The 14,737-nt window shown below is 46.9% G+C and overlaps 1 protein-coding gene across 1 annotated transcript in view; it reads left to right on the top strand.

The window, feature by feature from the left end:
- The first annotated feature begins 4,235 nt into the window (after positions 1-4,235).
- IARS1 (isoleucyl-tRNA synthetase 1) overlaps positions 4,236-14,737 on the top strand; it is a 101,857-nt gene continuing 91,355 nt past the window's right edge. The window contains exons 1-6 of the mRNA XM_084292524.1: positions 4,236-4,288; positions 6,241-6,330; positions 8,166-8,285; positions 8,780-8,936; positions 9,402-9,521; positions 12,711-12,793. Of these exons, the coding sequence (XP_084148650.1) occupies positions 8,167-8,285; positions 8,780-8,936; positions 9,402-9,521; positions 12,711-12,793 (479 nt within the window). The 5' untranslated portion in view covers positions 4,236-4,288; positions 6,241-6,330; position 8,166. The remainder of the gene's footprint in view (positions 4,289-6,240; positions 6,331-8,165; positions 8,286-8,779; positions 8,937-9,401; positions 9,522-12,710; positions 12,794-14,737) is intronic.

Below are 14,737 nucleotides of genomic sequence, written 5' to 3'. Positions count from 1 at the left end.
TTCCAAAGATAGGTGTGATTTGCATATAAGCCTATTGTTGCCAGTAAGAGTTATGTTTTGCATATAAGGAATTGTATTGACTGAAGTTTATATGTACAGTCCTGTGAAAAATAGCCATAAACTATATGGTTATTTCCAGATAAAATAAGCATTATCATTCATGTAATGTGTTGAACAGCTTCCTTTGCTAAGGAGGATGAAGAAAATGGTGTCTTTGGACACTGTATTTCACAGGATCATAACTGAAGATTTTGAAATCTCAAACATTTTGCCTGAAAATAGAGTTTTGATTGTAAAGATAAGGATTAATTTTTGTCTGTGTCTTTAATTGCACAGGGCAGTATCTGCAAATGCACCGACATTCTGGCTTAGGTTTGTTTTGACATATGAGCTCTGATTTCACAGGCATGCATGAGAGGAGGGGGATAGGGGGGATAGCTCATTTTCCCAGCTCTATGCCCTGCATACATCACATCTTTATGTGGTGGAAAAAAAACGAGACCTGTTACAGGCCTCAGGGAGCTGAAGTGAAAAGGAGACGCACTGAAAAAATGATTCGGAGACAGACGTGGTTGCTGCTCCCAGGGTCCTATAGCTGTGCTGGAAGTGGGTTAAATTTAAAAGAACAGCCCCTGCTCGATGGGACCCAGGGCTCACCTGGCCTTGCCTTCTGGTGGGCACAGGCAAGACTGCCTAGGGAGGGTGAGAGCAAGCAGCCACTGCCCCAGTCTGCTCTGTTCCTACTCCTTCAGCACCTGGGGGTGGGTTCTGTCCCCTGTTTGTGGATGTATAGATAATTCAGCTAAACTTGTTCCAGACCAGCAGATACAATTTGCCCCTGTGCTAACAAGTTTCAGGAATGTGTTACCTGTTGTGTAATGTACTGTAACTGTTTCAAGCCAGTCTCTTATTAGTTTGAATTCATGACCCCTTCCCCAGAACATTCTCCTCCTCAGGGATTTCACAAGATTTGTGTTTACCTTAGCCCCTACCTTCACAGTATGTATGAAAAAAATTAATCCTAACCTTAAAAAAAAAATAAAAAATTAAAAAAACTTAATCCTGGAGAGCTTTGGCCAGGTGCTAAGCATCCACCTTTTGGGTGCTTGGCATCTATGTTTTTAGGTGTTCAGAGGCCCTTTAAGTATATTTCTAGACACTTCTCCTTCTGCTGTGGTTGGTAAAATAGGAATAAAACCCCGCTGTCATAAATGTAAAGCAGGCATGAAAACGCTCCAATTACAGTAGAAAAATGGCACACTGGTGCAATCAGTAGCTTGTGTCCAAAGTGCCTCTCTGCCTTGATTGCCTTCCTTAGAAGGAGAGGAATTGTAAATAGCTGTAGAATCGATGGTTTGTGTTTACCTTCACTGCTGTGCACGTATTGAGCTATCTTGCCTGCCCACTGGGCTCCCAGGGATTGGAGCAACTTCGGCGAGGTGAGGAAAGTCCCCTCTGGCGCTGGGATTGTTTGGTTTCCTGGTTCTGCTGCTCCCCGCCCCTGGCCTTCCCCCCCCCCACACCTCCCAACCTCTGCCTGCCTCTCCCCTGCCCTCCCCACTGCCCACCCCGGGAGCCCCCGGCGCATGAAGCATTGCTGGCAGCCTGCTTGCTTCCAGAAAAGTTCCTTTTATTTACATGGGGGCTGCCCCCGCTCATACACACTCGCTCATTTATAAAAGCGGCCGACCCCCCTGGCAAAAACGCAAGGGGGTGACCGAGGAATACGCCACCCACACAGCGCGGGGAAAGCCGCCCGCGGGGGGCTCAGGCGATCCGGCTGCAGAACTCATCGAAGTCCCTCTCCATGAAGAGCTCGCTCTCGATCACATCGTCCTCGGAGGGGAAGTACTGCTGGCTCTCCTCCTGCGGGGGACCCCAGCCCGGAGCCGGAGGCGACCTCGCAGCCGGGCCGCAGGTGCGGGTGTCCTCCACGGCGTCCATCAGCGCCCCGCGGGCGTTCTCCAGCACCCCCAGGTAGGAGTCCATGTCCAGCGGGTCCATCTCGCAGTCCGACCCGCCGCTTTCGGTGCCCACCGAGTCGGAGCGCAGGTGCATGAGCTGATACTTCTCCCGCATCAGGAACTGGTTGGTGTTGCGGGGCGCCCGCATGCCGGGCGCCCTCCGGCCCAGCACGTTGACGGGCCGCAGGGAGAGCAGCACCCTCGGCCGGCCGGGCCGGTGGCAGCGCCGAAAGGGGCGGCAGTGCTGCTGTTGCCAGTGCTGGCAGGGGCCGTGCGGGCGCCCGCCCAGCAGCTTCCTCGCCCCGCGGGGCCACCGCGAGCGGCTGCCGCCCCGCCGCGGCTCGCAGCCCTTGGGCGGCGCGGGGCAGGAGCCAGGCGGCAGCGCCGAGCCGCGGGCGGGACCCCCCCAGGGGGGGCGCCGGGCTCTGCCGCCGCTCACCGCCGGCTGCGCGCCTCGCACCATGGCCGCCCCGGCCCCTCACATGCTCCTCGCCCCGCCGAGCGCGCCCGGCGCCGCCGCCGCTTCTCCTGCCGCTTCTCCCCGGGCTGTGCCGCCGGTGGCCGAGCGCCCCGCTGCTGCTGCTGCCGCTGCTGCTGCTGCTGCCGCGTCCCCGCCGGCGGGGGCCTCCGCGGGCGCCTCTACCTCTTGACGATCCGCTCCGTTTTTTTCTTGAGCGGAGCCCGTCTGCAGCGCATAGCCTGGCTGAGCGGCTGCGGGCTGCGGGGCAGCTTGACCGGCTCCAAGCCGCCGCCGCGGTGAGATGGCCTCGCCCACACCCCCAGCCGGCCGCTACGGGGCTGTCAGCGCTCCGCCAGGGGCCGGCGGGCCGGGAGGGGAACGACGAGGGACGGCTGCGGGGAGGGCGCTGAGCCGCAGGCGCTGCACGCCACCGACGCCGCCCGCCGCCCCACGCCGACTAACAGCGGGGACGCGCACACCCCCTATTTATACTCTCTGGCGCGGTCCAACTGCTGCCGAGCCGCGGGGGGGGAGTGCTGGGGGAGGCACTCAGCTGCTCCTCAACCAGCCTGTTCTCTGCAAATCTCCAGCTGTGGGCCCGGCAGAAACTGAGAGCTCTGCACCGGGATCGGCCCCGCCGCGCTCCGCACTGATGCCTGCAGGGTTAGTCCCGGGACCTCCCCTCCAGCCCACCCCCGCGCGGCGCCTGTTGGTTTGGCCCAACTCTCAGGGAGCGTTGTTTTGCTCCTCTCCTATTCACAAACACCTTTTGCGCTCAATTCTTTGCGCAAGCGCCCTCGCCTTCTCCTCCGTTGCAGTGGTCTTACGTAAAGTGCCTAAGCCGCCCGTGAGGTGCGGGCAGGCGAAATGGCTGCGGCGGGGGAAGGAAGGGGCGGCCGGGCCCGTGAGGGGCCGCTGGAAGCCGCGGAGCTCGGCGGCCGTGCCCTCGGCCGCCCCCCGCCCCTTGAGCTCCTGACGGGGGCCGCCGATCCAAAATGGTGCCCGCGCCCCAGCGGGGGCCGACTTCGCCTTCCCCGGGCGCCGTGCCGGGCCCGTGGGGCCTAGGGCTCCGCCTCGCCCCTCGGCAGGGGGCGCGCGGTGCCGCCGCCTTTGCCCCTGGAGGCGTGGGCCGGGAGCGCCCAGGCCTGGCTGAGACCCAGGCCCGGCCTTCCCTCAGCGCGCCCCCGGGGGGGAGCTGGGGCTGCCCCTGTGAAGGCTCTCGGGGGGTTCGCTTCTTCCCTCCCAGCTGAGTTTGCTGCTTTGTGAGGAACGGGCGCGGAGACCTTCGGTTTCAGTCTGGGGATGGGCCCAGTTACGCAGAGCCCCGATCCCTCTGCTACAAATCTCCCCGGGCTTTCAATTTCCCCATTTTTCCCTTATTTTTTGACCCACAGTGCAGCTCCCGCACTACTAAGTACCACCGTCTTCCCTTTTCTGCCCATCTTTGGGATAAAATTGCTCATGAAGGAGCTTGCTGCGACCCAAATGCTTTCAGTCACGGGCACCACACGGGTAAGGCCAGCAGGCTGGTGTACGTTCGGTTTATTGTTACACTTGTGAAGGACAGAGAAGCACAAAATAGGGGGAAAACGATAAGAACCTGGACGTGGCAACAGCAGAACCGACACTGCCAACATCTTTTTATATTTTCAAGGCCGCATTTTTAAACAACGCCCTAAATCCCCCTCAGCAACACGGGAACCCCTCCGCCCCCCTCCGTCTCCCCCCGGTACCGCCCCTCCCTGCCGGGCCGGGGCGGGGCGGGGCCGGGCGGCACCAACGGCAGGCGGCCTTGTTGGGCGGCGCGCCCATTGGCTGCGTGCGCCGCGTGCGCCCGGCGCCGCTTCCTGCCATGCGGCCCGAGGTGAGCGGCGGGGCCCGGCCCGGGGCCTGGGGGCGCTGCCGGGGCTGGGGGGGGGGGGAGGGGGGGCGCGGCGGGGCTCGGGGCGCCTGTGGCAGGGCTGTGGTGCCCCTGTGGTGCCCCTGTGGTGCCTCGCTGCGGGTGGGCGGCGGCTCCTGAGCCGGCTGCAGCTCCGGCGCCCCCCGGGTGACGCTGTGGGAGCGCAGCCCCGGCTGGAGCTGAGCCCTACGGGTGGGCTCGGCCCGCCCGGCCCTGCTGGGTCGGCGCAGCCTGCGGGGTAACCCGGGGTTTGGCTCTGTGTGGCTGCAGCGTTCGCGAATTCAGCTGCCGGTAGCTTCTGATCGATGAAATGGGTCGTTCGGAGCCATTCCCAAATAATGCAGGTTTTGTTTGCACAGCGAAGGCTTCTAGGCTTTTAGTGGAGGTAGTGTGGAGGCACCAAACATTGCTGAAGAGAGCATGGGTGCAGCAGTGGGGGCTCTCTCTGGGGTGCTTCACAGACGGGCTTCTGTCTAAACAGAGCGTTAGTGTATGGATCAGGTCGCCCTGTCAGTGCTCTTCTAATCGGCTCTTCAGCATGAAGAGAAGCAGGACTGGATGAGCTGTAGCCCATCTTGGCCGGTGTTTCAGCCTGAGTGACAGGCTTACATGAGTTCACTTCATGCAATTTGCCTAACCCGTCCTCAGGTGTCGGGCTCAGCTCGCGTAGGCTTCATTTAACTTTGAAGGAATTAGAAATTGGCGCTTCTCAGTTTCCCAGATTTAATTTTCTGATCTGATCCCTTTAGGAGGTATTTTCTCAGCAAGAAAAGTGTAATTCATCAGTTTCATTACCCATCAGATAGCTGAGTTGAACCAGGTTGTTATCAGCATGTCCTGAAGAAGGTGAAAACATCAGTTTTCTGTTACCATCAAGCACAGAACTCGTGTGATGGAAACTGTGCTTTTCATTCCTTTCTGATGTAATTTCGCCAGCTAATTGCAGCAGAGATTAAGGAGAGTGGCCGATAGGGTGGTAACTTGATGTCCTTTTGAGGCAGAAAAAAAAAGTTGCTCCAAATAGGAGCGTGTTCTTGTATTTCCAGCAGTGCAGGGGTTTATGTGAAGTGCTAGTTGGAATAGAACACTATTACTCAGTTTTAAAAAGTTTTAAAGGTAGTTGAATGGGATTTATTTTTTTCTCCATCTGTTCTTAGGTCGTTGGTTAGTGTTGCAGTTTTGTTCTGTATGTAAGGCATAACAACTTGCTGGCAAAGGATTCTCAGCAGCAACATTCGGTCTGTAGCTCAGCATTCTGCTCCCAGGCAGCCAGCTTTTCATTTTAAACTTCCATTTCTGGAAAGGATGGAGAGAATGGTTATACTGATTAACAGATGATCAGTTCACAAGTTTGTTATCCCAGAAATTGCCTTGCTTTGAATATCACAACTTAAAAAGACAGGAAACGAGAGGGTCTAATTCCGTGTGAATGTAAAGTAACGCGTTCTTTAAGTCTGGGGCGGGCATTTGTAGATGGAGAAAGGAGGCCTCTAGTCTGTGGAGGGAAGGAAGGTCATGCACAAGTCTACACAATAGTTTGTGGAAGAAGGTGGTTGGAACAGAGGTAAGAGACGGATCATAAGCCTCAGAATGTTGGGAGACTGCTTATATAGGATGCTGTGTGTTCATTTCATTTAACTGCCTGTCACAGTATCTGACGTGTGCTTTTAGTTCGTGAGTTCTTAGTTTTCCAAGCAACGAAATCAGTAATGTTTTGAAATAAACTTTGTGCTGATTATCAGTCCATACCTGTTGTATGTTGTCAAGTTCATGTCTGAAATCTTGGTTCACACGTAGTAGGATTTTTACTGATTCTTTCTTGAGTAATTAAATATTTGCTATTGATTTTAATACCCCCAAAACCATATTCTAACTTGCTTTTATGGTTTTAATTTTTTTTTTTCTTTTCCTTCTAGATAAGAAGCTCAGCAGAAGTTTGAGACTGCTGTAGTACAATCTTTGAAATTTGATGCCTTTCCTATTGAATGTTACTATCTTGTAGAAAAGTGAGTGTCCTTTAATTCCTCAGTGGTGCATTGCCTTAACCCTGAGTTTTTTTTCTCAGCAGAAAATGAACAAAGAAACAAGAATACAAAAAAAATGCCCAACACCAACAAACAAACAAAAAATGAGAAAACAACGACCAACCCTTGTGCTTACTAATCTGTATGTAAATTTGGCGTCTTGCTTGAAAGTGGTGTGTCATTGAGCACCTCCCCTATGAAGACAGGCTGAGGGAGCTGGGATTGTTCAGCGTGGAGGAGAGAAGGCTCAGGGGGAGACCTTATAACAACTTTCCAATACCTAAAGGGGGCCTATGAGATGGCTGGGGAGGGATTCTGTCAGGGGGTGTACTGATAGGACAAGGGCTAACAGCTTTGAACTGAGAGAGGGTAGATTTAGATGAGATATAAGGAAGAAATTCTTCACTCAGAGGGCGGTGAGGCCCTGGCCCAGGCTGCCCAGAGGAGCTGTGGCTGCCCCATCCCTGGCAGTGCCCAAGGCCAGGCTGGATGGGGCTGGGGGCAGCCTGGGCTGGGGGCAGGGGGCCCTGCCCACGGCAAGGGTTTGGGCGGGGTGGGCTTTGGGGTCCCTTCATGCTTTGGATATGCTGAATTATTCATGCATCAGCGTGTGAACTGATGTTTTTTCTGAACACTGAAGTCTTAATTTAACTTGTTGCTCAGCTGAGACGTACATGAGTTTTGAATTGGGTTTGTCTTTTAAGTCAATCTGTCTAAAATTGTGTCCTGTAACTAGGAAAAAAATGTGTGGTAGTGACTAACTTGCATATTAACTATCATCAGTATTTTTTTTCCCCCTAATTTTGACTTAATAAACTTCAGTTGTACTGTTGGGAGGTGCGTGTATAAGTTTGTGGCCTGTGGTTGCTGGACACTGGTTTGTGTGTGCAGTGCGCCAGTTGGTAGAAAGGGGCCAAAAGTGATACTGTGACTTACGCATGGAGTCTGTGATACGTGAGCAGCTTCCATAGCCCGGTCACAGTTACAGACCGAACCTTTAATATGTATTTAATTTACTAGATTATGGGGTGTTGACAGCTGGGTCAGTTCTCAAAACCTGTATGGTTATCACTCAACTTTACTGGTGGAGCTTGATGCAAGTAAAATCTGCAGATCCTCTGGAAGTTAAAACTTTTAGAGGATGCACAGCAGAGGTTCTCGAGCCTTGTCCTTAGCTGTTTGTTCAAATTCTTCTCCCCGTGTTCATCTTCTGTTGTCACGTGTTTCAGTGATGCCATGTGAAGTCTAAGCTCATTTTAGGTGTTCCTGAGAATGATGGACTAAGGAGAAAAAGGACGGTATAAGTCTTTGAAAACATAAATGCTAGGAATAGATGTACAGTGAAAAGTAGCTTCCTTTTAACTGATTTATTTAGTTCCTGTACTAGTTCAAAAATTGATGCGAAAGGCCAGTTTGGACATGAAAATGAAAAATTTTGAACAACAAAAAAAAGTGGGGAAAAAAAAAAACAACCAAACCCAACAAAAAAAAAAAACCTGCAGCCAAAAATAATTCTCCCTGTGACTGTTTTCTATGGAAGCAAAAAGAAAAGCATATTACAGAAATGACTAGGTTAGTGAGTGGAGAATGCTTTTCCTGTTACAAAACGGTGGTGTTAATCTATCAAAATTATTATTATTGTTTATTATTATTTAGAATATAGAGCTTGCTTTCATGTTGATGCTGAGTCAGTCTCTTTGGAAAAACAAAGATGTGGCATGTTGATTCGGATTTGCAAAATAGTTGCATTTGAGGTCATTTTTTCCTTTCACTTCTGTTAAATGTGTGTTTTCTTTGCTTGGTCCTTGCTGGGAAAGAATGGTTCAACAAGTTCCAGAAAACATCTCTTTCCCAAATGAGGAAGAGAAGATACTGGAGCTCTGGAAAAAACTGAATTGTTTCCAGGAATGCCTAAAGCAGTCGAAGAATAGACCTAGGTAAGAATCAACTAAAAGCTGTTTGTTGCAATGCAAGGTTGGCTTAGCTGTAATTACTTTTTTTGGCCCCAATTCTCTTTGGAGATAGCAATCTTGGCCAATGTTCTCATGTCAGTTACCATTTATATTTCAGTGTATGAAGAATCAACAGTATACTAGTAGTAGCAATAAAACAGTAGCTTCCTGCTCAGTAAGTTTGTGAAATAAATCACTAGGTAAGAAAGGACAACTCCCATGTCTGCCATCTGTGGAGCAGCCTGCTGACATTTTCAGTAGTAACTGTGGTAGAACTGGCAATCAGGACCTGAAGGAGTTGAGATAATGCCTTTATTTCCTCTGCCAACATAATGCTTGTGTTGGCTGCTAACAGCAGAGCGAGAAATTGATGTTGCCCTGGTAAGACATAGGAAGCGTAAGCGCACAGATACAGTTACCCTGTTTGAAGACTTGATGCTGAAGTTCAATTTAGTTAAGAATGTTGTTTTGTGTTCCAGGTTTAACTTCTATGATGGCCCTCCCTTTGCTACTGGGCTACCACACTATGGCCATATTCTTGCAGGAACCATTAAAGACATAGTAACCAGATTCGCTCATCAGAGTGGGTTTCATGTTGACAGAAGGTTTGGCTGGGATTGCCATGGCTTACCTGTGGTATGTGTAATAAATCTTCCTACAGATATGTCTGTTGGTTCCTTTTTCCATGGTGTTTCCTGCTCATCAGTCATGTTTATGTTGCTCTTACGCCTGGCATGGTTGCTAAAAGAGAAACGGAAGTTCTTTGTCCAGTGTATTGCTCTGGCCTTTGTGTTCTAGCTTCTGGTGCTTTCTGCTGATCATATGCCCTTCTCCAGGCACTCTGTTACTTACGGTAATCATGTATTTATTTGGTATCTATTCCAGAAACCTTTTTTTTTCCTTTTCTTAAGATGGTAAAGACATATTCACACTGAGGCTATCCTTTAAAATGTCTGCTTATTTCAGGTGTAGTACTCAATGAAGATTCAGAAGGATAGAGACCCTTCAGCCCATATAATGCATAGAACATTAACTAGAGAAATTATGTGAAAGATTTTGACAGCAGGGTGATTTTTCCTGTTTTTTTCTCACTGCTCCCAGGAATATGAGATTGACAAGACCTTAGGTATCAAAGGGCCAGAAGATGTGGCAAAGATGGGCATTGCAGAATACAACAACCAGTGCAGAGGAATTGTGATGAGGTACTCGAAGGAATGGGAGGTAAGTGAAGGCTCAGTGTGCATTCTGCTGTATGTTCCTTTACAGGATGTAGAAGTCTGGTGTTTACTGGACCTCTCTTTATTGTGTCTTACGGTGTGGGAAAGCACAACAGAGGGAGCACTGACTTAAAGAGCAGGTGGTTTGTATGCTAGGTGGATTGGGTTGTGATGTGAAGTTGAGAGTGTAACCTTGCAACGTTTTGCAGACCAAAGAGGGGAGGCAGCATCAGTGAGGAGAATTTCTGGCTTAAGGTTTTGAAAGGGGTAGGTCCTCAGAATGTGGATGGCATATGAGAACCACGTAGTGGTCCCTTGGTATAAGAGACCGTTTGCAATGACTTCCTTTTCAGAGGTGGATGGAAAGAAGCAACTGGTCTTTGCTCTACAGATGTGATGGTGGGAGCCAACTTCTTCTTAAAGAATTGAACATTACAAAGAGAAACTATACTAACTTGTCTGGATTTCCAGTGTGGTATTGTGATTGGTTTATTCAGAAAACTCGTTTGGCTTCATCTGTATAAATTGTTTTGCTGGGGTGAACTTTATCCTTCTGTTTGGTGACATTCATAAATCCCATGTCCTTAACTACACTGTTCTTTACTGGTGATCCTGAAAGGGGAACATAAGGAAAGCATTGTGTTTCAGAACAGGAGGACTGCTGTAATGTCAGGAGGTTATCTGAACGTAACCTGGAGCAGCTCAAAGTGTCTAACTAAATAGATACACTGAACAAATTGTCTCTTCCTTTGTGTCTTCTGTATAGAAAATTGAAAGTGAAGTCTGACTTGAATTGGTTTTCAAGTGGAGCAAATGAAAGCAATGCACACTAACATCTCTTGGCTTTTCTGGTCCCCACTTTGTTACTGACAGTGTTACTGTCAGAGTGTAGGAATAGTTTCTACTTCTGGAACAGCAGAAGTTCTAGTATCTCATTTTTGTGTCAGAATTGGTGTGGGTAGACCCTCACTCTTCCAAGAGAGTCTTGGTGTAAACTTTGCAATCCATGAAAATAGTGAAGGAGAGAGCATTGGTCTCTGTAGACTCCCTTTATGTTAGAGAGCTGTTCTAAGTAGTTGGGTTTGATATTTTCTTGGTTGCATGGTTTTATTTGTAGCTCTTGATAGTATTTGTTCTGTACATAGGACCTGGTACTTCTTCTTGTCCTTAGTATGTTTTTCTTTCTGTATGTATGTTTACAATAGTTATGAGTGGGAAGGAGGAGGTATGCATGAAAACAGTTATAGTGGGCCAGAATAAAGTATGTTTAACCCATTTGTATTTGCTACTAGTCTGGTACGGATGTGAAGTGATCACCTTTTTCTTTGTGGCTTTCTGGAGCTAAGGCACAGCCCAGGTGCTTTTCCTGGCTGTGCCACAGTGACAGCAGGTGATAGCAAGTGCCCACAGATGAGGGGAAGAAGGGATCAGACTTGTTCAGCTTGCAGCGAGCACAGGGCCTTTCTAGTTTGAAGAACTGTAATTCCTCTATAAAATTGAGGCTTACAGTAAACCTTTATCTTCACCGTTACTTGGTTCTTTTACCAGGCATAATAATCCTTTTTTTTTTTTCCTTTCCATGATCCAGAGGCTGGTCTACCTCATTATGCTGTGTGCTCTCTGGTCCTGTTCTATTCCTTTTGATTGAAATATACATTTATTGTTTGAGTATCGTTTGTCTCATGCCCTTGAGAGCATTTTGAAGCTGTGGCTAGTGTCCAGAGAAACTACTATCATTGCTCAAATAGCTGCAACCTAAAATTGAGCAAGTGACTGGGTTAAAAGAACAGGGTTTGTTCTTCCAAATAAACAGTCATTCATCCATACTTAAATTTCATATTTCAATGATATTAATGATTCTTGGTTGCTTTTAAAAATAAAAATGGGCGTTGTTCTAGTTGATGTTATTTTCCTTAAGTCACTATTAACTCTACATTCAGCAAATGGTATCTTACAGTGCTGTTTAGTCTGAATTAACAGTAGTCTTCTTAACAGTAAACGGATTTTATATTTTGTTCTGTGTGTACAGTTGAACATGTTTGTGCGTTGATATGCACACTTACATGTATTTCAGATGATAATAAATGGTTTAATTGTTTTTGTGATTGGCTGGTAATAAGTTAAAATATTTTGTGACAGTGTTAGGAGAGGAATTCCCAAAATTGCTCCAGGAAATAGCGTTTATTTTCTGTCCGGAGCAGCTAAAAAAGTTAAAACATTGTGAAAAAGTTCCTTGGATGCGTGAGATCTTTGAGACCAAATATAATACTCCAGCTTCTTGGATCCTTGTAGTGATCAGCTGTAGGCTTTGGATCTCAATAGTGGAATGTCAGAGTGGCTTAAAAGAAAAAACCTACATATTTTAGGAACTCAGGTATGCTGTGAAACTATAGAAGTGAGAGAAATCATTGGCTCTCATCACTCTACCAGTTTGCCATTCAGCGTGACCTGCATGTAACAGTATCAGGATAGATGTTTCTGGGCTCAGTTATTCATACAGCTAACAGTTCAAAAATTGCAAATTAGGAAAGTACCCTGTCCCGGGTAGACTCCATAGCTAGCTTACTACTCGTTAGTTTTCATGTCCTGCGCCAGTGGGCCTGAACACATCTGTCCTGAGACAGGGGCTAGTGCCTGTCAGTGTCGTGATCTCTGGCAGCCCTTTCATACCTTTGGGAAGTCAAGGAAGGCAGTTGGCCCTGAAAACATTTTTGGGAACTTCTTGTGACATACCAATTTCTTTCATAATTTCCTTGTCTTCTACACACATCGTGTTTTGGTAAAACTGAAAGCTGACAGACGGTGTTCCAGGTTTCACTGTCGCTGGAACCAGTAGCTTTAAAAAGGGAAAACAAGACCCCTGTAGTCAGTAGCAATTCTCAGGTGTTTGAACCACAGCTGAACCTTGAAAATGCATTTCTGTTCCACCACTATTTCTATTTAGTAGTGTCAAACATACTTGACTATTCTGTGGTCTTGAATCTAAACAATTATGGTTCCATTCTTTGGTTGTCTTTGTTTAAATACATTGTTTTGAGCTATGTCAGGCTTAAACATTTCATAGAACTGTTAAGTGTTTTGCTGATATGGGACAAACGCTGCACTCCTAAAATAAAGCTTTTTACAGAATAAATAGTGGAAATGCACTGTGATCTTTAATGTTAAGATGTCTCTTAATCTGATTTCTTAACAGTTCAATGTAACCAGATTAGGACGTTGGATTGATTTTGAAAATGACTATAAAACTCTTTATCCTGAGTTCATGGAGTCTGTGTGGTAAGTTAACTTGCATACCTTGCACATATGCTCTACGAACGTAAAATGTTAAGAAGGCTTCAGTTACTGTAACCGGTATTGATCCGTATGTCACTAGAACTGTTTTGAAGTGTGCCAAGTTCAGATAAACAGTGGGAAAAATACAGAAGGCGAAGGGGGTGTGAAATCTCTTGATGCCTGTTTGAGGGAATTAATTGAACTGCTTTTTCTTTGAGGATAGTAGGGATTTTCAAACTAAAGTATGGGCAAAATAAAATAAGTATTTCAAAATAAGTATGAACAAGACTACTTTTACTCCTGAAGTCATACTACTCCATGTCAATCTCAAAGCAGTTCTGGTGACATATGGATGAATTTATTCCTTGCTCCATTTAGGAAGTTCTCTCTAACTTCTTGATTTTCTTCACAGTGTTAACTTTAAACTCTGTTCAGTAAACCCCCTTCTTTAAGCTTGAACTTAGAGGCTCGGAATCTGCTGTTAGATGTTCTTGGCAGTATAATTTGACAGCTGTCTGGGACTCCTGTTGCAGAGCTAACTTCAGGAATTTTGGCAACATTTTCAGAATGGTGGAATTCTAAAAGACAAGATGACCTTTGAGGTTGAGGAAAAACAAACTGAGCTGATACAGTGGAAAACTGGCAACAATGAGTACTTCAGGTGCTAGAGTTACAAGGTGAATTATGGGGAAAGGTTTGGCTGAGTGTATGCTGACAAAAAGCCATTGAAAAGTAAATTATATGTATAATAAAGTATTATTGATGTTCTTTAGTTTTATTAATAACCTTTCTTTATAGAGCTGTGTAGTTGGTTTCATATGTAATTAAATGGTTCGTATAGGTATGATAAAGGATTGATAAAACCTCCAGATGGCTCTGGAACAATTACAGAGGACTGAAGTACCAGTGAATTTTTGATGAGCACTGAAGGGACAATAGGAAGGAAGTAGATGTATAACTAGTTTAGCTGAAGAAACCCTGCTTAATGATAAAGCTAAGACTGACAAGAAAGCCAAGGCTGGCAAGAAACCTACCTCTTGTAAGATTATTTGGATCCAGAGTTTGCATCTGAAATCTCTGTGATATGAGAGATTTCGGGAAGCATGTATGCAGACAGCCTTCTAATTCTGTGCTTTTTGCTTCCTGGTGCTACTTTTTTTCTGCATTTTTCTCATGTTGCAAAATATGCTTTTAAAAGGCTGTTTTAAAAAATAGGATTGTCTACAAAGTCTAGGTCTTGAAGGGACATACAGTACCACTGCCAACCTGCTCGCACAGAACAGGAGGTGGAACCACTGGTGTTTACACGGAGTGGATGGAGGAGGGAAATGAAAAAGGAATGCAGGAAGCCTGCCCCAAGGCTAAGGGAGATAAGGCTTGGAGAGCACTCTAGTTAAAGTAGTGCTTTTGACAACATCATGTAAATTTTTCTAAAGGAAGTCAGGTGGTTACCAACACAATCAGCAAACTGAAAATCTGTGTCATTCAAGATGCATTTTGTCTATTAGGATTATTCATTTGAATGGTAGATTCAAGTGTACTTCTTAAAACTGATCTGTTTTAATGGTTTTTTTCATTTAAACAAATTTAAAAAATTTGTAATATTTTAGTGCCTGGATATGTATGGAGCAGAAGCTGCAGATTAATTTCTGCACTGACTGAAATCTAGTGACCGTATTGACCCATCTAGTGTTTTTCTTGCTATGTTCTGCCTGTGGAACTAGAATACTGCTCTTAGACACACAAAAAAACCCCACTGATATAACAGCAGTAAGCATGGCAACCATGGATTTTTTGTGGTTAAAATGTGGTAAGGATTTTGTCTTCAGGCTTTCCATCAGTTAAACCTATATGGTTGAGTTAATTTTTTGGTTCTAACTCTTCCTGGGGCTGGCTGTTCCAGGGTGGGCTCAAGTAGAATTTCTGTTGTTCTGTGAAATGTAGTGG

The sequence above is a fragment of the Netta rufina genome (assembly GCF_964035555.1).
Source record: "Netta rufina genome assembly, chromosome: 10".
Classification (NCBI taxonomy): Eukaryota; Metazoa; Chordata; class Aves; order Anseriformes; family Anatidae; genus Netta; species Netta rufina.
The sequence above is the reverse complement of the archived record's forward strand: the minus strand, read 5'-3'. Positions and strand labels throughout refer to the sequence as shown.